General features: G+C 38.5%; 1 protein-coding gene across 2 annotated transcripts in view; it reads right to left on the bottom strand.

Moving 5' to 3' along the window:
- The window catches only part of FNIP1 (folliculin interacting protein 1), a 156,236-nt gene that overhangs the window by 94,382 nt on the left and 38,241 nt on the right, over positions 1-23,613 (bottom strand). For both annotated transcript variants that reach the window (XM_032156514.2, XM_032156515.2), the window contains exon 2: positions 9,699-9,825. In XM_032156514.2, coding sequence (XP_032012405.1) covers positions 9,699-9,825 — 127 coding nt within the window. The remainder of the gene's footprint in view (positions 1-9,698; positions 9,826-23,613) is intronic.

Below are 23,613 nucleotides of genomic sequence, written 5' to 3'. Positions count from 1 at the left end.
GATATGAACAGACACTTCTTAAAAGAAGACATTTATGCAGCCGAAAGACACAAGAAAAAATGCTCATCATCACTGGTCATCAGAGAAATGCAAATCAAAACCACAATGAGATACCATCTCACACCAGTTAGAATGGCCATCATTAAAAAGTCAGGAAACAACAGGGCTGGAGAGGATGTGGAGAAATAGGAATGCTTTTACACTGTTGGTGGGACTGTAAACTAGTTCAACCATTGTGGAAATCAGTGTGGTGACTCCTCAGGGATCTAGAACTAGAGATACCATTTGACCCAGCTATCCCATTACTGGATATATGCCCAAAGAAATATAAATCATGCTGCTATAAAGACACATGCACAGGTATGTTTATTGCAGCACTACTCACAATAGCAAAGACTTGGAACCAACCCAAATGTCCAACAATGATAGAGTGCATTAAGAAAATGTGGCACATATACACCATGGAATACTATGCAGCCATAAAAAAGGATGAGTTCATGTCCTTTGTAGGGACATGGATGAAGCTGGAAACCATCATTCTCAGCAAACTATCGCAAGGCCAAAAAACCAAACACCACATGTAGGAATTGAACAATGAGAATCACTTGGACACAGGAAGGGGAACATCACACACCAGGGCCTGTTGTGGGGTGGGGGGAGGGGGGAGGGATAGCATTAGGAGATATACCTAATGTAAATGACAAGTTAATGGGTGTAGCACACCAGCATGGCAAATGTATACATATGTAACAAACCTGCACAATGTGCGCATGTACCCTAGAACTTAAAGTATAATAAAAAATATATATATATAAATAAAAGAACTAGATATGAGTTCACAACCTGGATCCTTGAGCAAGTTAATTGACCTCTTTAAATTTTAATTTGTTATTTGTTTAATGGGAAGAAAAACCCTACCTAACAACACTTAAGGGAATGTGTGTGTGTGTGTGTGTATGTGTATTTTATATACACACATATATAATAGATATTATATATAATAGTTATAATATCCTAGCTATCTCCACAGAGCTGGGACTACAGGCGTATGCCACCACATCCAGCTAATTTTACTTTTTGTAGAGATGAGGTCTCATTATGTTGCCCAGGCTGGTGTCAAACTCCTGGGCTAAAGTGTCCTCCCACCTTGGCCTCCCAAAGTAATCCTTGGCTGGGATTACAGGTGTGAGCCACTGCATTCAACCTAGTTATAACTGTTCTTAGAAAACAGTTAAAATGAGGGGCTAACATAACTGAAGCCAGGACTTCACTAGATATTTCCATGTATGTTTCAACACTTGATAAAAATATGGGTATTTTTACTATTGGCATCCTTCGCCACATCTTAAAAACCTTATTACTTATTGATCACCAACAAAATGCCAGGCCTTAATGTACATTTTCTCTAATACTAAGCATGGTAGATATTATTAATGCTATTTTACAGACGAGAAACGTGAAGCTCAAACAGGTTAAATAACTTCACCAAGGTTACAAGAGCTAGTAAATTTGTTATCTACTTATAGGCAAAATCCAGTTGGCTTGACTTATCCACTATCACAATCCACCACTTCATCAGTCAACAGAAGTATTTAAGTAGTACGTGTTCTAAGCCAGAGGGTGGCTGCAGACCAGTACCAGTCCATAGCCTGCTAGGAACCAGACCACACGGCAGGAGGTGAGCAGTGGGCAAATGAGCATTACCGCCTGCACTCCACCTCCTGTCACATCAGCCTCAGCATTAGATCCTCATAGGAGTTTGAATCCTATTGTGAACTGTGCATGCGACAGATCTCTAAAGAGATACAACAAATAAATGCAATGCAAGATTCTCAAATGGATCCTTTTGTTCTGTAGGATGTTATTTTGACAACTTGCCAACTTTTAATGGGATCCCAGGATTATCAATGATTTCGTGAATTTTTGCTGTATTGTGGTTACGTACAAGAATGTTCATGTTTTTAGGAAATACAAATTGAAGTATTCAAAGTTGATGGGATATCAAGTAGGTAGTTTACTCTCATTCGGTTCAGAAAAGCAAAAGTTCTTTGTATTGAACTTGCAACTTATTTGTGATTGTTTCAAAAAGTTAATAAAAATTATAACCTAGTTATAGAAGGCCAGCTGTATTTTTCAGTAACGTTTATAACTTTTTTTGCATAATTTGAAGGTATTTGTTTTTGTGCGCTAGACATAAAGTACGGCATCACTTCTCTGAGATAACTAAGTAAAATAATAAGAAATTGAACCCTTTTTCCTACGATTTCTGCTTATAGAAGTCCTGTGCTTACATGAGGGATTGTTGTTGACTGCACCCTGTCCCCTCATTACAGGACCATCTGCCACTGTAGTTGTTGATGTTTGGTTTCAGAAAAGCCACAACTTCAAGATGGGAAAGAGTAGAGAAACAACAGCTGAGGAGCTGATGAGAGAACAGTATGTGTGTGTATGTGCATCCTTTTGTACACACTTTTAGGCATGTTTTTATGCTTTAGTCCTGGAACTGAAGTATGTCCCTTTTCTTCCTCTAGCAAACTGCCTTGTTTCAGAGATTGGACATACACGGTTACCTCAGCCTGGAATGTCTTTCCAGCTCTCTCAAGTGCTTCCTCTTTCACCTTAAGTCTTACGCATTTTTCCCCCCATGGTCTAAGCTTAAAATATCACTTTCTTGATCTCCCTAGACTAAATGAAGTCCTTTCATTGCAATTCACTTAAACTTTGTCATCCTTTAGCCTCTTCATCTATAAATTGGAATAATAATGGTAGTACTCTTCTGTTTTACATATATTTACTCTTTACATTTAAAGGCAGTAAGTGCTAACGTGAGTTAGCTGCTGCTATCATTATTACTTTTATTAGACATACCTGAAATACACATTTCATTACACATATTTGTGTAATTATCTGTTAAATGTCTCTTTCTCCTGTTAGATTGTTAGTTCCATGAGGAAAAGGACTATGTCTTTTTTTATTCACCTGTATTCTCTAGTGCTTAACAGCGGTTGCCAATCTTTTTGGCACCAGGCACCAGTTTCGTGCAAGACAATTTTTCCGCAGACTGGGGCAGGGTAGTGGGGGTATGGTTTCAGGATGAAACTGTTCCACCTCAGATCAGCAGGCATTAGTTTTTGTCATTAGAAAAGGAAAGACCTGAAATCTCAGTATAGGTTTTTTTGCTGTTTTTTTTTAAGAGATGAGTTCTCACCATATTGCCCAGGCTGGCCTGAAATTCCTGAGCTCAAGCGATCCTCCCACCTCAGCCTCCTGAGTAGCTGAGACTACAGGCATGTGTCACCACGCCCAGCTTCAGTATAGTTTTGATTTTCATTTTCTTAATTATGGATAAGGGAGAGGATCTTATAAATGTAAGATTTATTAAACATGTCAAAGCAATTTGTATATCAACGCTCTGCTTTTGTCCTTCACTCAACTATCTACTGAGTGGTTCTTGATTTCTAGGAACTCTTTATATTAACACTTGGCATTTTAAATTGCCAAAGTGTTTTCTCAGGTTGCCATTTGTCTTTTAACTTTCCTTATGGTGTTGTTTTCTGTTTGTTTTATCATGCAAGTTTAAAAAAATGGCTGTCAAATTTGTCAATCTTTTACTTTGTGGCTTCTGAATTTTAACTCATAGCTAGAAATATCTTTGCTTGAGACAGAGTCTCACTCTGTTGCCCAGGCTGGAGTGCACTGGCATGATTGCAATCTTGGCTCACTGTAGCTGCCGCCTCCTGGGATCAAGCAATTCTCGTGTCTCAGCCTCCCTAGTAGATGAAACTACAGGCGCGTGTCACCACATCTGGCTAATTTTTGTACTTTTTTTTTAGTAGAGACGGGGTTTCACCATGTTGGCCAGGCTGGTCTTGAACTCCTGACCTCATGTGATCCACCCTCCTCAGCCTTTCAGCCTCCCAAAATGTGGGATTACAGGCATGAGCCACTGCATCTAGCCTTTTTTTTTTTTTTGGCTGGTGGGGAGAGGGTCTTGCTTTGTCACTTAGGCTAGAGTGCAGTGGCGTGATCCTGGCTCATTGCAACCTCCACTTCCTGGGCTCAAGTGATTCTTCTGCCTCAGTCTCCCAGTAGCTGGGACTACAGACACTCAGCACAACACCCAGCTAATTTTTATGTTTTCTGTAGAGACGGGGTCTTCCTATGTTGGCCAGACTGGTCTCAAACACCTGGCCTCAAGTGATTCACCCATCTTGGCCTCCCAAAGTGCTGGGTTTACAGGCGTGAGCCACTGCACCCAGCCTAGAAATACCTTTTCCACTCCACAGATACATAGGAACTCCCTTATTTTTTCTTTTGTAATGTTATAGCTTTATATTTTTATATTTAAATGTTTGATATACTTGGTTTCATCCTGATGTACACTAAGATATGAATCCAAATTAAGGCTGGGCACAGTGACTCATGCTTGAGCCCAAGAGTTTGAGACCAGCCTGGATAAAACAGCAAGACCCCATCTCTAAAATAATAATAATAGTAAGTAGTAACAGTATGAGTCTAAATTAATCTTTCTTCCACATAGCTATCTAATTGTCTCAACACCATTTAAGATTGATGCCTTAATCATATACCAAAATTCCTGCATGTATTTGGATGTATTTCTGATCCTCTATTTTGTTCCATTAGTCTATTGCCTATTTATGTGTCAATAACACACTGTTTGGCTGGGCACAGTGGCTCACACCTGTAATCCCAGCACTTTGGGAGGCCGAGGTGGGTGGATCACGAGGTCAGGAGATCAAGACCACCCTGGCTAACACAGTGAAACCCCGTCTCTAGTAAAAATACAAAAAATTAGCCGAGCGTGGTGGCGGGCGCCTGTAGTCCCAGCTATTCGGAAGGCTGAGGCAGGAGAATGGCATGAACCCGGGAAGCGGAGCCTGCAGTGAGCCGAGATTGCGCTGCTGCACTCCAGCCTGGATGACAGAGCGAGACTCCATCTCAAAAAAAAAAAACAACACTGTTTTAGATACTGAGACTGTGCAGTATATTTTCAAATGTGATAGGACTGGCTCATCCTCACTGTCCTTCTTTTTCAGAGTTTTCCAACCACTCATTGCTAATTTTTTTCCATTTGAACTTTAGAATCCACTATTTAGTTCCAGACACTACCCCCACCCCAAACACACAAAAATAAAGATAACATTGTCTCTGTGATAACATTATTTTACAAAGCACTTTGGACAACTTTATAACACTGACTACTGCCACAGAACGTTTTGCCTTTCCATTTGTTAAGGTACGTTTTTACATCCCTTAAGAAGACTTTTAAAGTTCTAAACTTACAGATTTTGTTAAGTTTATGCATAGGCAACTTTGTCATTTTAATTTCTATTTTAAATGAATGTTTCACTTTTCTGTGTTCAAACTGGAAGCTATTTGCATATATTGAGCTTACTGATTTCTGTATATTAACTTAAATACAATTATCTAACCAAATCTTATTGCAAATTTGATATCATAAATAAGACTCAACTATTCAATTAGCACTGTATGATGCTTCAGAGTGTTTCTCATATCTTAAAATCTGTAATCATCTTTCCAAAGTTATCTGAATTTACTGATGTACAACTTTATCCTTGTTTACATCAGTGAAAAATGATACACGTGAATGGTCATATAACTTAACTGGGAACTCATGAAATAGCACTGCACTGTTGCTGACGTAAAAACAATGTCTAGGATAAGGATAATAGCGTGATAAAATCACAATGGATCCATTTGGCTATGTTAATGTTCATACTGAAACCACATCTCAATATTTTTTTCTACCATGGGAAGGTTCTTCTGTGAGAAGTGTTGACCCAGAGCAACTCCCTCTTGAATAGGGGCTGGTTAAAATAAGGCTCAGACCGACTGGGTTGCATTCCCAGATGGTTAAAGCATTCTAAGTCACAGGAGGAGATAGGAGGTTGGCACAAGACATAGGTCATAAAAGAAAAAGGCTGCAGTAAAGAAGCTGGCTAAAATGCACCAAAACCAAGATGGCGACGAGACTGACCTCTGGTCATCCTCACTACTACACTCCCACCAGCTCCATGACAGTTTACAAATGCCATTGGCAACGTCAATAAATTACAGTATATGGTGTAAAAAATGGGAGGCACGAATAATCCACCCCTTGTTTAGCATACAATCAAGAAATAACCATAAAAACCCACAACCAGCAGGCCTCGAGGCTGGTCTGCCTATGGAGTTGCCATTCTTTATTCCTTTACTTTCTTAATAAACTTGCTTTCACTTTACGGATTCGCCCTGAATTCTTTCTTGCTCAAGATCCAAGAACCCTCTCTTGGGGTCTGGATCTGGACCCCTTTCTGGTAACACTTCTTTAAGATCACTACACGTATTCACTTTAATTGGGTTTTATAGTTCAACAGTTATTTTTCATAAAATATAACAGATCTGAAAGAATGAGTTCTGAGAAAGCTATACACTGATTAACAATTTTATTTCAATTAACATAAGATGCTATTTGAGCATGCAAAGTACTTTGGTTTCTGAAACATAATCAAAGCATTTATGTAGTTCACTTTGTATAGAATTTAAAACGTAATAAAATACATAGCTTCCTAATTTTCTCCCAAAACCCATTAAATATACTCTACATACACAATGTTTGCTTTGCATAGAAATACAAAAATGATCTGCTTATGTTAATAAACTGCTGTTATATTCTTCATTGACAATTCTTTGGTTCAACCAAACGCAGAAATGGATCAATATTCCACTGTGAAATATTGCCTTCTCTCACACTCCAGATAAAAGGTACTCAAAGTGAATTATATCATCTATAATCTTTACAAGGAAAACTGCCATGTGTCTTACACATTTAAAAGGACTTCAATAAGTATTTTTACAATGACTATTTTTTAATGCTGAAATAGCTTCAAAGTAAACAATCAACAGGATTTTGATTTAATTAAATACACTCAAACATATTGGGTGAGCCCAAATATTACTATCTTCTACTCCTACTTGGCAATTTGCAAATGACATTTTTCAAAAATTCACATTCAGGCTGATAACAAACTGTCCCAAGTAGCCTGAAGAGGGAGGACTGCTTGATCCCAGGAATTCAAGTCCAGCCTGGGCAACATAGCAGGACGGACGGACGCTGTTTCCAAATGAGAAAATGTTTTAATTTCTTTTTTGATAAAGGGAACAGAGTAAAACAATTTTGCAAGCCTCACATTCTAAAGCTTGACTTTCTGTTTATAACTCATGGTGACATTATGTTCTAATTTTTTTAAAAATTATGTTTTCAATTAAAGTTTTGGTAAATAGGCTGGGCAAAGTGGTTCATGCTGGTAATCCCAGCACTTTATGAGGCCAAAGCGGGCGGATCGCTTGAGCCCAGAAGTTCGAGACCAGTCTGGCCAACATGGAGAAACCCCATTTCTACTAAAAATATAAAAATTACCCAGGCATGGTGGTGCACACCTGTAATCCCAGCTACTCGCAAGGCTGAGGCACGAGAATTGCTTGAGCCTGGGAGGCAGAAGTTTCAGTGAGCTGAGATTGTGCCACTGCACTCCAGCCTGGGCGAGACAGCGAGACCCTGTCTCAATAAAACAAACAAACAACAACAAAAAACCCTGTCTCAAAAAAGAAAAAGCTCTGGTATACTGAATGGTCAAAATAATATTTATAGTCCTTATTCTCCCTTGTAAATTGTTTTAAACTAAGAAAAGTGTTTTAAAACTAAGAAAGAACATGAGAAGTTACTTCAACATTTACCATAGCAAAATAGAATATTGTACAAATACAGCAAAGCTGAATAATTTACTTTCATCCAGCAAACTGCTAATGCTTAAACATAATGTCATTATTATGTATGATCCCAAATTATAATATAGAAAGTTAAAAAAAATTTACAGCACAATGTCCTTCTTTCCATATATAGAACCCAGGACAAACAATGAGTATTTCAGTATGTACAGTAGTGTTCAAAAGGAAGACATAAAATCTTCAGGAGAGTATTTACAGGATTTTGAAAATAAACTTCCTAACAGTAATTACAATTGATCAAAATATGTCCTGAGTACTTACCACATGTAAGGCAATGTGCAGTATAGGAAATAAAGGTGAGTAACAGGACAATTTTTTACTTTAAGATTTTTTTTCCCAGTCTAGTAACAAATACACATACAAATACAGCTACGATATAGAAGGCTATGAATATGAGCAAAGAACTATGAGAATTCTTATGGAGGAGAAAATAAATCTACCTGGAGAAAATCCGAAAGGATTCATAAAGTTGTGATAAACCCTGAAGGAGGACGAATTTTCAATTAAGGGAGATAGTATATAGGAAAAAGGCATAATAAAATAAATGAGACTGGAAGTAGTCAACAATGTTTGATTTCTAGACACTGATGAGTTTCTAGAAAAGTTTTATAATAAAAAGAAGAGTAGGTTTATAGGCAAATTTCAGAAAGTTGAGTAATAACTGGATAGTTTGAGAGGAGAGTCAATATACTACTAGTGAGACACCAAGAGGCAGAGAAGACCAAGGAGAGACCAACAGACAGAGAGACTGAGAAGAGACACTCTAGAAAGCCTGAGTGATACAGAGACAAAGGGAAAATGAGAGACACCAACAGACACCAAAAAAGATGACTGAGAGGGACAAAGAGGCCAGGGATGGGAAAAGAGAGAGGAGGACACTGTTACGGACTGAATGCTTGTGTCTCCTCAAAATTCATATGTCGTCCTAACCCACTATACGATATTAGGAGGTGAGGACTTTGGGAGGTGATTAGGTCATAAGAATGAAGTCCTCATGAATAGGGTTGGTGTCCTTATAAAAAGGACTGTGAAGAGTTCTCTTGCCTTCTTTCCACCATGTAAGGGTAGAGTGAGAAGTCAGCAGTCTGCAACCCAGAAGAGAGCCCTCACAAAAAACCCAAATATGCTGGGAGAAACAAAAGTTTCTTGTTTAAGGCACCCAGTCTACAGTATTTTGTTATAGTAGCCTGAACTAGACAAACACAAACCTGAAGGAAAAAGTAAAGAATAATTGTTTTAGAGGCTTTGTGAATGTTTCCAAGCAAAGAGAAAAGCTGAGGGAAGAAGGAATACATCAGCAGGAGAGAAATTAATGAGACTAATGAAGCATCATCCCAGAAAAGGTATGCAGGGAGAGTTCAAAAAACAGCATGAGTAGATTCTTACAGGGCTGTTCAACATAAAAAAGAAAAGCTGAACAAACACACAATGAATAGCATTAATCAAAATTAAGAGTAAAGGAGAGGTCATATGTTGAAATTCAATAGGATACTATCAAATACAAAAAAAAAAACTTCAATAAATGTTTAATGAAAAAGTAATCAAAAATAACCAAGAGATAATTTAAAAAAAAAATCAGCCTCAGCCAAACTCTGCTGAGCTGTTGTTGTTAACAGCCTAAACACAAAGAAGACATGCTTATCACATTTGTAGTTAGCCTTGGATTTCAACTGTCTGCTTGACGATCTCCAATTCTATGACTCTTAAGCATCAAACCACTCCCTCAGCTATTCAAACCAAAATGTTAGATTCACCAAACATTTCCTTCTCCCTCAGCCCCAAGATCCAGTCATTTCCTTCTCCCTCAGCCCCAATTATCCAGTTTGATAATACTGGAATTATCAAAATATTCAACATTGAAAGTCAACTAAATCAATAGTGATGCTCACCGATACTGATATGTCCTCATTCTTTCTCTTAACACTGGAGTCAAACAAAACATTTCTCCCTCGTCTTTCACAGTCTTGATATACAATCAGTCGAATCTGGCTTGGATCAAACTCTGGTAAAGACCAACTTGAAAGAAAAGTAAAGATCCATTAGAGTTACATTAATAAATATTCCATATACATTAGAAATAAACCTATATAATAAAGCCCAAAATTATCTTATTGTTAAATAATATATAGATCTTTATATAAAATACCACCAGTTCATGGTTGAAAACTTTAAAGTAAAAATAAAGGCAAAACAAAATTATTTTTATTTAAAAATAATAGTGGTAACTATCAGTACATGTAAAATATAGTTATCTCATATGATTTTTGAAAGCATTAACTTAATAAATATACATAAGTATATTTAACATAATGAAAATATGCACTGATTTCATGTCATGGACCAAGATGACATAATAAAGTTAACCCATATTTTTAAGTAGTTTTGTTACTATTTCTCCAATATGGAAATGTGAAAAATGAAATGGTTTTCAGTTTAAATAATAGCAAAGGACTTACAAGACAAGAAACAAGCAAAAGAAAAAAAAAATGGAGAGAAATCAAGTATAGTGAAAATTCTTGTATGCTGCTGGTATGAATATAAACTGGCGCAACTCCTGGGTGTGGTGGCTCACACCTGTAATCCCAGGACTTTGGGAGTCCAAGGTAGGAGGATCACTTGAGCCCAGGAATTCAAGAGCAACCTGGACAACATAATGAGACCCTGTCTCTACAAAAAGTTAAAAAAATTAGCCGGGCATGGCAGCATGCATCTGTAGTCCTAGCTACTTAAGAGGTTGCAGTGGGAGGATCGCTTGAGCCTGGAAGGTCAGGGCTATAGCAAGCTGTGATCGTGCCTCTGTACTCCACCCTGGGTGACAGAACGAGACCCTGTCTCAAAAAATAAACACAAAAAAGAAATAAATTGGCACAATCTCTTTAGAAAACAGTTTTTTTAAAAATTTATATATATATATAAATTTAGTGTGTGTATATATATGTGTGTGTATATATACACATACACATACACTAAAACAAATCCCAGTAAAAATGAAGTTGATCCAGGCAATTCCACTCCAGAAAAATTTATCACAATGAATGAATTTCAGCTATAGGCAAAAATGGAGACACCACAAGCAAAAGAAGTCAGAGAATGACTCACACACACACAGATAGCTACTGTATTTTTCCACTTTAAAATATAGAGGTTAAAAATGTGCAACGTTTGTCTAGGGGTTCATACTTAGTTTTTAAAACATAAAGAAAACAATGTAAGTAATGACCTCCACAGTTTGGAGAGTAATTACTTCTAGGAGTAAGGTGGAGGAAAAAGTGTAACCAGAAAAGGGACATAACAGGTGAACTAGCGCAATGACTATGTTCTCTGTTTTGACCAGATAGTACTGACATGGATCTTTACTTTACCGTATGTATTTAAACAGTACATCACATTTGTTTTATGTACTTTTATATATCCATTACATTCCACAATTTAAAAGATTAATGGGGTGGGTGAGGTAGAGAAGAACGGAAAGAGAAAACAAACCGAATGACAAATATCTGGTAAACTGAACACAATACAAATGACAGGACAGCTGCTAAGAAATGGGAGAACTGACATGCCAGGAGCTGTTTCTCATTAGTTACAACAGGCTATTTATTTTTTATAATTTCAACTTTTAAATTCAGGGGGTACATGTGCAAGTTACATGCATATATCTCATGATGCTGAGGTGTTGGGTACAATTGATGCTGTCACCCAGAGTGTGAGCATAGAACCCAACTATTAAGTTTTTCAACTCTTGCCCCTCTCCCTCCTGCCTTCCTCTACTAGTCCTCAGTGTCTATTATTGTCATCCTTATGTCCATGAATATCCAATGTTTAGCTCCCACTTATAACTGAGAACATGTGGTATTTAATTTTGTGTTCCTGCATTAATTTGCTCAGGATAATGGCCTCCAGCTGCCTCCATGCTGCTGCAAAGGACAGGATTTCATTTTTTTATGGCTGCGTAGTATTCCATAGTACATACGTGCCAGGTTTTCTTTATCCAGTCCACCACTGATGGGCCCCTAGGTTGATTCCATGTCTTTGCTATTGTGAACAATGCTGCAATGAACATACAACTGCATGTGTCTTTTTGGTAGATTTGTTTTCTTTTGGATATATACCCAGTAATGAGATCGCTGAGTCAAATGGTAGTTCTCTTTCAAAGTTCTTTCACAAATCTTCAAACTGCTTTCCACAGTGGCTAAACTAACTACTTTACATTCCCATCAATGGTGTGTAAGCATTCCCTTTTCTCCACAGCCTCACCAGCATCTGTTATTTTTTGACTTTTTAATAATAGCCAATCTGATTGATGTGAGATGGTGTCTCATTGTAGTTTTGATTTGTCTTTCTCTGATGATTAGTGATGACGAGCATTTTTTCATGTTTGTTGGCTGCTTGGATGTCTTCTTTTGAGAAGTGTCTGTTCATATCTTTTGCCCACTTTTTACTAGGGTTGTTTTTTGCTTGTTAAATTGTTTAAATTCCTTATAGATTCTGTATATTAGACTTTTGTCAGATGTACAATTTGTGAATATTTTCTGCCATTGTGTGGGTTGTCCACCAGGCATAATTCTTCACTTCCTTAAGAGAGGCTTAACCCTAACTCTGTCAACGTATGTGAAACTACGTATAACTGGCAACATAAAACATCTTCATCCCAAATTCTTGACAGAAAATATAATTTTGATTTTCTTCTGTCTAATCTTTAGCAAATGTCTGTGTGCTAGTAAATGATAAAGACCTACCTAGACATCCAGGCTAAACCACAGACTCCTCCTTAAACCACAATGACTTGCATCACACTCAACTGTTTCTACTAAATTGTGCTTTCATACTATGCAAAGGAAACTGTAAAGGAACAGACTGACAAAGGATGAAAATATGGAAAGGGGTCTCATGGAAACCAATGAAAAAGAACATTTTAGAAAAGAAAAAGAAATACCACGGCAGTCACTAAAAAGTATCTGCTAGAGAAGCAAAAGTCATTGGTGACCATAGCAAGGACAGTTCTAAGGAATAAAGAGTACAGAGGTCAAATGCCAGGTGACTGAAGAGTGAATAGGAGCAGAGAAAACAGACAACTGGTAAGAAAAAAAGAGAAAGAAAATGAATCCTCAAGTACAGTGAGAGTGACAGATATTCTGCTATTAAAAAAATGACACATCTGAACGTGTTTACGTATATGCTGATGACAGAATCTGAGGCGGAGGAGAAATACAAGGCCTCTGAGGAAGTAGAGAACAGGATATAGAGCACAAGTGAAAGCATTAGCTCAAAGAAAATAACTCTCACACTAGGATGGAAAGAAACGAGATAAAGACATACATGGGTGCAGAAAGATTTGTAGATATGAAGTTAAATTGCAGAGGGAATCCATATCTAAGAGATCCATTTTCTTTGTCAAGCAGGTGAAGGCAAGTAAGGGAAAGGTGGTAAGATGTGGGGATAGTAGAGAGTAAAAAAGAGAATAGAGGTTGTTGGGAAATAAAATACATTCATACACCATGTAACATTTTGGTCAACAACAAACTGTATATATGATGGTGGTCTCATAAGATTATAATGCAGTTCAAAAACTTCTATTACCTATTAACACTGTAGCTGTCATCACATGGTAGCACAAAGTATTATTCACATGTCTGTGGTGATGCTCATGTAAACAAACCTACTGCACTGTCAGTCATATAAAGGTATTATAGATACAATTATGTAAAACACGCAATACTTGATAATAAAACACTATGTTGGCTGGGTGCAGTGGCTCACGCCTGTAATCCCAGCACTTTGGGAGGCCGAGGTGGGCAGATCACAAGGTCAGGGGATTGAGACCATCCTGGCTAACATGGTGAAGCTCCGTCTCTACTAAAAGTACAAAAAAAAATTAGCCAGGCATGGTGGCATGCACCTGTAGTCCCAGCTACTCGGGAGGCTGAGGCAGGAGAATCGCTTGAACCCAGGAAGCAGAAGTTGCAGTGAGCCGAGATTGCACCACTGCACTCCAGCCTGGGCGACAGAGTGAGACTCCGTCTCAAAAAAAAAGAGACTATGTTACTGGTTTATGAATTTACTATACTTTTATCATTATTTTAAAGTGTACCCCTCCTTATAAAAAAATTTACTGTAAAACAGCCTCAGGCAGATCCTTCAGGAGGTATTCCAGAAAAAGGCATTATTAGCATAAGAGATGACAGTTCCGTGTGTGTTATTGCCCCTAAAGACCTTACAGTGGGACAAGATGTGGAGATGGAAGATAGTGATACTGATAATCCTGACTCTATGTAGGCCTATGTTAATGGTGTGTTTGTGTCTCAGTTTTTAACAAAAAGGTTAAAAAAATTTAACTGAAAAAAGCTTATAGAATAAGGACATAAAGAAAATATGTTTGTACAGCTGTACAATGTGTTTGTGTCTTAAGCAAAGTATTACTACACAACAGTTCAAAAGATTTTAAAATTAAAAAGTTAATAAGGAAAAAAGTTACAATAAGCTAAGGTTAACTTTATTATTGAAGAAAAACATTTTTAATAAATTTAATGTAGCCTAAGTATACAGTGCTTATTTATAAAATCTACAGTAGTGTACAACAATGTCCTAGGCTTTCACAGTCACTGACTGCTCACTCACTGACTCACCCAGTAACTTCCAGTCTCGCAAGATCCATTCACAGTAAGTGCCCTATATACGTGTACCACTTTTTATCTTTTTTTTTTTCTTTTTTTTTTTGAGATGCAGTCTCAGTCTGTCGCCCAGGCTGGAGTGCAGTGGTGCGATTTCAGCTCACTGCAACCTCCACTTCCTGGGTTCAAGTGATTCTCCTGCCTCAGCCTCCCCAGTTGCTGGGTTTACAGGCGTGTGCCATCATGCCTGGCTAATTTTTGTATTTTTAGTAGACACGTGGTTCCACCATGTCGGCCAGGCTGGTCTCAAACTCCTGACCTCAGGTAATCCGCCTGCCTCAGCCTCCCAAAGTGCTGGGATTACAGGTGTGAGCCACTGCACCCGGCCTACTTTTTATCTTTTATACCTTATTTTTGCTGTACCTTTTCTGTTTGGATACGTTTAGATACACAAATACTTACCATTGTGTTACAACTCCCTACAGTGTGCAGCACAGCAATATGCTGTACAGGTTTGTAGCCCAAGAGCAATAGGCTATTATCATACAGCCTAGGTGTGTAGTATACTATACCATCTAGGTGTGTGTAAGCACACTGTGATGTTTGCATAACAAAAAAATTGCCTAAAAATGCATTCCTCAGAACAGAGCCCCATCATTCCCTGGTGCATGAGTGTATGTTGAATAGAAAACGTAAGATTTCCAGGCAATGCTGTACATCTACATAACATTGAAAACTATGAACTAGGACTATGTACTGGCTGCAAACTACAGTTAGGTGATTTTCTCCAGTAGGACCTCATGTGCTTGGATTTGGATTAGACCATGCCAAGGTAAGGGTTTTGACAGGTATATGGAACAAAAGAAAAGGAAGGCTATGGAAATGGAGTAGAAGACTGACAAGAATACAGCTGAAATGATCTAAGCTAGTTAGGGAACGTAGTGATGGGACAAGGATAACAGAAGAAAATGGAGGCAGTACGGTCAAAGTGCTGAAAAGAACGCAAAGAAGGAGAGTGGGAGGCAGAGAGGACAAGGAATAGGAGGCTATAATCACAGTGTAGGATCCTAGAGTTTAAGATATTAGAGGTAGAATAGTTCATTTATTCATTAAATACAGATATGTACCTACTATGTGCTAAGCAGTGGTTAGGGCAAGATAAGAAAGAACCTGCTCTGGAAGAAAGACACAGCAGTAGCTAAGCAAAGACATAAATTAACTTGATAATTTCAGGTAAGTCAATAGACTATGATAGAAGGTGGTAGTGAGAGAATGGTTTGTGTTGGGGGAGATATATTCTTTCTTTCTTTTTTTTTTTTTAGACAGAGTCTCTCTCTGTCTCTCAGGCTGGGGTGCAGTAGCATGATCTCGGCTCACTGTAACTTCTGCCTCCTGAGCTTGAGAGATTCTTGTGCCCCAGCCTCCCAATTAGCTGAGATTACAGGTATGTGCCACCACGCCCAGCTAATTTTTGTATTTTTAGTAGAGACAGGTTTTGCCATGTTGGCCAGGCTGGTCTCAAACTCCTGGCTTCAAGTAATCTGCTGGGATTACAGGCAGCACAAGCTACCACACCTGGCCAATATATTCATTTTTTAAAAGGTGCCTAATACGGACAAAATTTTCTGGAGAAAATGAAAAGCTGGGCTTCACTGGATATGTGGTCTTCTAACAGACCTTATATAAGCAGTGATGCCATTTCATTTAGCCAAACTCCTTTGGTCTCCCAGACACCCAAAGAATAAAATCCAAGTTCCTTTGCTTAGATGTAAACCTCTTCGTGGGCTGGCCCAGATCTGCCTTTCCAGACTCTTTTCATGTTACCCATAATTATCATCATACTGATCTTCTCAAAGGTGCCAAGATATGTCAATTCTGTGCCTTTGTACAAGCCATGTCTCCTACCTGAAATAGTCTCACTCTCTCTGGCAAACTCTTACTTATTCTTAAAGATCCAGCTCTAAATGTCACCTACTCTAAAAAGTTCTTATTCATTCCTCCAAACAGAGTTAGCTACTGACTTTTGGGATTACACTTTACCTTAGATTATAAATCTAACAGTATCTTCATCAGATTGTCCTGTAATTTATCTGTTCACATGCCTGTTTCTTCCACTAGAAAAAGAAGCTCCCTGAGGGAAGATCTTATTCATCTTTGAATCCCCAGTCCCAAGCTTGGTAAATGAGTAAAACTACAAATCCCTAAGTAAATGTAATATCATAGGCACTAAATATTTCAGGAGTGAATGGATTCCACAATCGGAAAAAAGAAGAAGAAGAAGAAAGAAGAAAGAAGAAAGAAGGAAGAAGAAGAAGAAGAAGACGACGACGACGACGACGACGACGACGACGAAGACGAAGAAGAAAAAACAAATGTGCTTTCTTTAAAAAGTTAAAAGGCTTGTCCATCAACTCATGAATAAACAAAATGTGGTATGTCAATACAATGGAGTATTTGGCCATAAAAAGAATGCATACTACATGGATGAACCTTGAAAACATTAGGTTAAGGGGAAAAAGCCAAACACAAAAAGGCTACGTATGATGATTCCATTTATATGACTTGTCCACAATAGGCAAATCCATAATGATTGCAATGTGTAAGGAGTTTCTTTCTGGGGAGATGAAATGTTCTGGAATTACATGGTGGTGATGGTCGCCAAAAAACTTTGTAAATACACCACAAACAAAAACAACAAAACAACAACCAAATGAACCTAAAACACTGAATCACGCACTTTAGAAGAGTAAATTTTATAGAATGTGAAGTATATCTCAGCAATAAAAAAGGCTTTATTACCAAACTTATTTGTGAATTTGCATTCTTTTTTTCTTTTTTTGAGACGGAGTCTCGCTCTGTCACCCAGGCTGGAGTGCAGTGGCATGATCTCGGCTCACTGCAAGCTCCACCTCCCGGGTTCACGCCATTCTCCTGCCTCAGCCTCCCGAGTAGCTGGGACTACAGGTACCCGCCACCATGCCCAGCTAATTTTTTGTATTTTTAGTAGAGATGGGGTTTCACCATGTTAGCCAGGATGGTCTTGATCTCCTGACCTTGTGATCCGCCTGCCTCGGCCTCCCAAAGTGCTGGGATTACAGGTGTGAGCCACCGCGCCCAGCCATGAATTTGTATTCTTTGTTAATTTAAAATAGGACTTTATGAAAAAGGTAAAATTATAAAGCTTCTATAAAGAAACACAGGTGATTATGCCACCTTAGGTTAGGCAAAGATTTCTTAAACCAGATACAAAATTACTATGCATAAAATAAAAAATTGGTAAGTTGGACTTTATAAAAATTTTAAACCTGAACATCAAAAAAAAGAGCTAAAAAAAAAAAAAAAGGACCAGCCCAGAGACTGGAAGACAATATTTGCAATGCATATATCTGATAAAGTACTTATAAACAGCCAAGACAACTCCCACAAAGCAGTAAGCAATAAACGATCCAATTTTAAAAGGATACAGGTACAACTTGGGCATTTCACAAAAGGAGATAATATGAATGGATAATCAGTAGGCGGAAATGATAATTAACAGTGTTAATCATCAGAGAAATGTAAATTAAAACATGGCCACAGCCAGGCGCAGTGGCTCACGCCTGTAATCCCAGCACTTGCGGAGGCCAAGGCAGGTGGGTCACCTGAGGTCGAGAGTTTGAGACCAGTGTGACCTACATGGGAGAAACGCCATCTCTACTAAAAAAATATATAAAATTAGCCAGGTGTGGTGGCGCATGCCTGTAATCCCAGCTACTTGGGAGGCTGAGGCAGGAGAATCGCTTGAACCCAGAAGGTGGAGGTTGTGGTGAGCCACGATTGCATCACTGCACTCCAGCATGCGAAACAAGAGTGAAACACCATTTCAAAACAAAACAAAAACAGAAATAAACAAAATGGCCACAAGCATTAAAATGGCTAAAACTGACACAACTAATAACACCAGTGGTTGGTAATAATATGAAGCCCTTGGAACTCCCATACATTGTTAGGAGGAGTGTAAAAGTGTACAACCAGTTTTGGAATATTGCTTGGCAGCTATGATTCAGCAATTCCTCTCACAGGAATTTATCCAATAAAAATGAAAATAAATGTTCACAAATACTTTCACAGAAATGTTCACCGCAGTTTTATTTAACCCCAAATGCCACAGAGAATGGATGAACAAACTATGATATATTCCTACATTGAAATACTACTCAGAAATACCAAGGAATGAATTACTGATCACGTGGTAACAAAAATGAACTCAAAAAATACTGTTGCATGAAAGAATCCAGACACAATGGGGCACATGCTGATAATTCTATTTATATGTAGAAGAGGTAAAACTAATGGACAATGATAGAAATCAAAGCAGTGATCAGGGGTAGGGAGTGAGGGGAATGGAGGAGAAATGTATATTAAGGAACTTTCCAGAGTGATCAAAATGTTCTTTATTGCCATTGTGGTTAAATAGATGCATATATTTTTCAAAATAAATTATACATTTAAAATATGTGCATTTTATTATATGCAAATTATAGCTCAATTTTTAAAAGAGAAAGACTACTAAAAAAAGTAATACTATATTCATCAAGTTACATTACATTATGGACATCTCAAAACAGATTTTTTTTTTTTTGAGACGGAGTCTCGCTCTGTCGCCAGGCTGGAGTGCAGTGGTGCAATCTCAGCTCACTGAAACCTCCACCTCCTGGGTTCAAGCAATTCTCCTGCCTCAGCCTCCCAAGTAGCTAGGACTACAGGCATGCGCCACCATGTCCAGCTAATTTTTGTATTTTTAGTAGAGACAGGGTTTCACCATGTTGGCCAGGATGGTCTTAATCTCTTGACCTCGTGATGTGCCTGCCTTGGCCTCCCAAAGTGGTGGGATTACAGGCATGAGCCACCATGTCCGGCCTAAAACAGACTTATTAAACATTTACCACACTCACAACATAATGCCAGGTACTGGGAATATTCCTCTTGTCACATTCTTTATGTATTCATTCACTGACTTAAAAGTGTTCACTCAGCATGAAAAGAAAAAGATGGCCATACCATGAAATGCTCTGTCTAATAGAAAAGACAGACAAATGACTTTATCAGTGTGATACATGCTATGACTGAGGCAAACTTACAATCTAGATAAAAGGTGTGCATAGGCAGGTCAGGTAAGAGTTTACTGAAGAAAAATCATAAATGATATACAATAAATAATAAATAACCTGCCCAAAATAACACAGCTAGCTAGTAAATGTGTCAAAGACGGGTTTAGATTCCAGGCAGTCTTTCACTCCATTATCTAAATCATTCTGCATGGCCTTGGCCTCTTGAGTAGGAAGTGATACTTCAAGTTTCAGCTTCAAGTGATGGGCAGGGGAGAAGGGCATTCTCTTCTCTGGAAGAAGAAAATAGCATCTGCTGTAATTCTTAGTGACCCTAGCTCAGGAGTGTGCAATGAAGCAACAGGCACAGCTATAAATGCAGGCTGGAGCATCAGATCAACAGACATAACCAGTTCAACACACACATACAGACTTCTTCATCCAGGCAATGAGTAAACAAAGGTTTTAAACAATAGCTGACAAGATCACTTGTGCATTTTAGAAAATCAGACAGAAACTTGAAGAACTGACAAGATAGAAGCCTGGAGAAAAGAATGTTATATACCCTGAACTAAGGAAAAGCACTGAAAATAGAAAGTGATAGAGCTAGATCTTATTTAGAAGGCAGAGATAGGACCTGGAAGACTATATGAGGAATAAAGGATGAGAATGGCTGACTCTCAGGTTTCAGATTTGATGAAAGGAGATACCATTAACCAAGATAAAGAATACCTCAGGAGGGGAAATAAGTTTGGGATAAGGGTGTTGCCAGATTGAGTTCAAGAGGGCTGTGAGACAGGTGAAGAAAAGATGTGCAACCGATTGATGAAAAATGGTCTGGTGTCCAGGCACAGTGGCTCACACTTGTAATCCCAGCACTTTGGGAGGCCGAGGTGGATGGATCTCCTGAGATCAGGGGTTTGAGAACAGCCTGGCCAACATGGCGAAACCCCATCTCTACTAAAAATACAAAAATTAGCCGGGCGTGATGGTGGGCGCCTGTAATTCCGGCTACTTGGGAGGCTGGGGCAGGAGAACCGCTTGAACCTGGGAGGCAGAGGTCACAGTGACCCAAGATCGCACCACTGCACTCCAGCCTGGGTGACACAGCAAGACTCTATCTTCAAAAAAAAAAAAAAAAAGAAGAAGAAAAAGAAAAAGAAAAAGAAAAATGGTCTGGAGCTCAGGAGAATGGCTGGGAATAGAGTTCCAGACACAAGAGTTACTGACACACAATTGGTAGTGAAATCTTCAGGGATAACATATTAATTGAAAATAGAAAAGAATGTGAAGAAAATAGAAAAGAATGTGAAGAACTAATAAACTAGAATTTTAGGATACATCAATATTTTAAAAACAGAGAGAAGAAAAGCAGAGAAGCCAGGGAAGATCAGTAAAGACAGACTACTAGAGAGGAAAGGAAAACTCATGGTAAAGCACTGTTACAAAAGTTAAGGAAGATGGGCCAGGCACGGTGGCTCATGTCTGTAATCCCAGCACTTTGGGAGGCCGAGGCTGCTGGATCACCTGAGGTCAGGAGTTCGAGACCAGCCTGGCCAACACAGTGAACCCTCGTCTCTACTAAAAATACAAAAATTAGTTGGGCATAGTGGCGCGTGTCTGTAGTCCTAGCTACTCGGGAGGCTGAAGCAGGAGAATCGCTTGAACCTGGGAGGCAGAGGTTGCAGTGAGCCATGATTGTACCACTGTATTCCAGCCTGGGCGACAGTGAGACTATGTCAAAAAAAAAAAAAAAAAAAAAAAAAAGGTTAAGGAAGATGAAAAGAAAGGAATCACACACAACGCAAATGTTGCAGAAAGACCAAAATTTATGAAGAGTAAAAGTGTTCACAGAATTTAGCAATTTGGTGTCTTTGGTACTCTTGCTGGAACAGTTTCAGTGGAGGCAGAGGGGAAGGAATAACCATATAGCAATTGATTGAAGAGAAAGAGCTGAGAAAGACAGTATGTAATATTCCATGTAAAGAAAAGGAACAGTGAGGAATAGTGTGACCATAAAACCAACCATCTAAACTGCAGTTTTAAAACTAAAAAGGGATCCTAAACAGACAGAAATAAAGTGAAATTATCTTGAATCACTAAGACGCATGGTCACTCAGGTAGAAGTGTGGCTACAAGAGCCCTTTTTTTAAAAAAGGGAAAAAGGTGTATGTGTATGAAATATATAGGTGTATATATAAAGGAAAAGAGGCATATATTTCCTTTCTAATATTTCCAAGTTGAGGGGAAGGAATCAGAAAAAGAAATTAAAGGTAATCAGAGAGAATTTTTGGATTAAGATCGCAGAGAAGTTAAGACACAGTATCCTGGGCAAGGGTGCCCCTAATGAACAGCAGAATACACTTAATGAGGTAAGTGTATGACCCACAGGTGAAAATTACTGCAGGTAAGTATGCAAGCTGCAGAGATGAAATCGAGCATTTATATCTGATCATTTGTGTTTTCTAAAAAGCAGGGGTCAAGCATATTTACAAGCATATGTGAGGTGGGTGGCCTGAATTGGGGTATAGGATTTGAGATATAAAAGTCCAGCATAGTCATCAAAGAAAATGGGGAAAGGAGCTAGCCCAAGAAAAGCAAATGGACTATCAAACCATATTTGAGGGCCCAGCTGAGTGGAAAGCCTTAAATCTATGATAGGACTAATTTTCTGTACTACCACAGAAGATTCCAGGTGTGAAAGGGCCAAAAGTAGGCAATGGATTTAACAGGAGATTTTCTGAGCAGCCGCAATGAAAAGGAGCAAGGCTGTTAAGAGTGAAAATGAGAAAGAAAAGTCAGGACTGACTAGCAGAGGAAATGTGGCCAGAATGGAGCTGATAGGAGAAAAGCAAGTATAAAACAAACACACACAGTAGTCTCAACGAAGTTAAAGCACAAGTCTGAATAAGGATATGAGAGATCAAAGGATATGAAGTTGTGGTCAGAATGGGAAGATCTCAGAAAGAGAGGAGAGTCAGTTAGCTAACAAGGCTCAAGGTACAGCCAAGAAGAACACATAAAAGCAGAGAATAAGAGAAGGAACTGGGAGGCCATAATGTTAGATGTGCGGGCTGCTTAAGATGACTGCACAAAGTGATCTGTAAAGAAGGACTATCAGCCAAGTGTCAGAGTTCTTGATGAACAGTGGACAATCATCTGGTACATGTCAGCCATGGATGCCAATAACAAAATAGAGCAAAGTGTGGTACAATGTCACAGGCCTCATAAAGAACAGGTTTTCATGAGAGGACAAGAATAGTTTCCAGGCAATGGTGACAGGGCCAAGTTACTAGGCCCAAAGTTGGGTAGTGTGTGGCAAAATAAACATTCCCTAATGGAAGGGCAAAAGCAAGAATTACGGCTTCTGAAGGCCAAAAAAAAAAAAAAAGGTGGACAAATTGGGAAGAAAGTGGGGACACAAGGAAGGAGTTCTAAATGATGCAAAGAAAAGGCAGCATAGGCATTATTAGACGGGGGAGGGAAGGATGGAGTAAAACATGAAAGCCCACTTCATAGAGGGGCTTATATTTTGGGTCATATCTGAATAAGATAGGAATGTCTAAAGCAGAGATGAAAATAACATAGCTTTATGTTTAAACACAAATCTTGGTGAAGCTGTTTTGGTCTAGATCAGACATCCCTAGGGTCATAAACAAAAAATGAAAACAAAATGCTGGTCAAAATCATCTGGGAAGACGTGTACTTCTGCAGAGTATGTCCCTGAAATGGTGAAGGGTTACTAATAAAGCTCTGATTCCCTTTACCTTATAATACAAATAAGCTGTGACATGGAAATCTACAGACACATGAAATTAACTCAATAAACTTATTACCAAAAAGTTGCCTGACAAATTAATTGCTTAGAATATATTAAACAACAAACAATCACAACAGAGTGGCTCTTTTAACAGGCAAATAAGTTTAAACGTTAATAGTCATTCTAAATTTATTCATTTCATCAAGTGAAAGAAGTGAAGGAGAAGCAAAACTGACTTACCTAAAGTTGCTGTTCTGGATAGTGCTGGCTAGTGTCTCTTCTTTTCACCTGTAGCCCTACTCTATCTTCACTGGTATTTGCTTATGCTCAGCACTCAAGTGTTCAGAAT

Source organism: Hylobates moloch, unplaced genomic scaffold (assembly GCF_009828535.3).
Source record: "Hylobates moloch isolate HMO894 unplaced genomic scaffold, HMol_V3 SCAFFOLD_6, whole genome shotgun sequence".
In the NCBI taxonomy this organism is placed as follows: domain Eukaryota; kingdom Metazoa; phylum Chordata; class Mammalia; order Primates; family Hylobatidae; genus Hylobates; species Hylobates moloch.
Note: the sequence above shows the minus strand (reverse complement) of the source record. Positions and strands in the feature narration are given on the sequence as shown.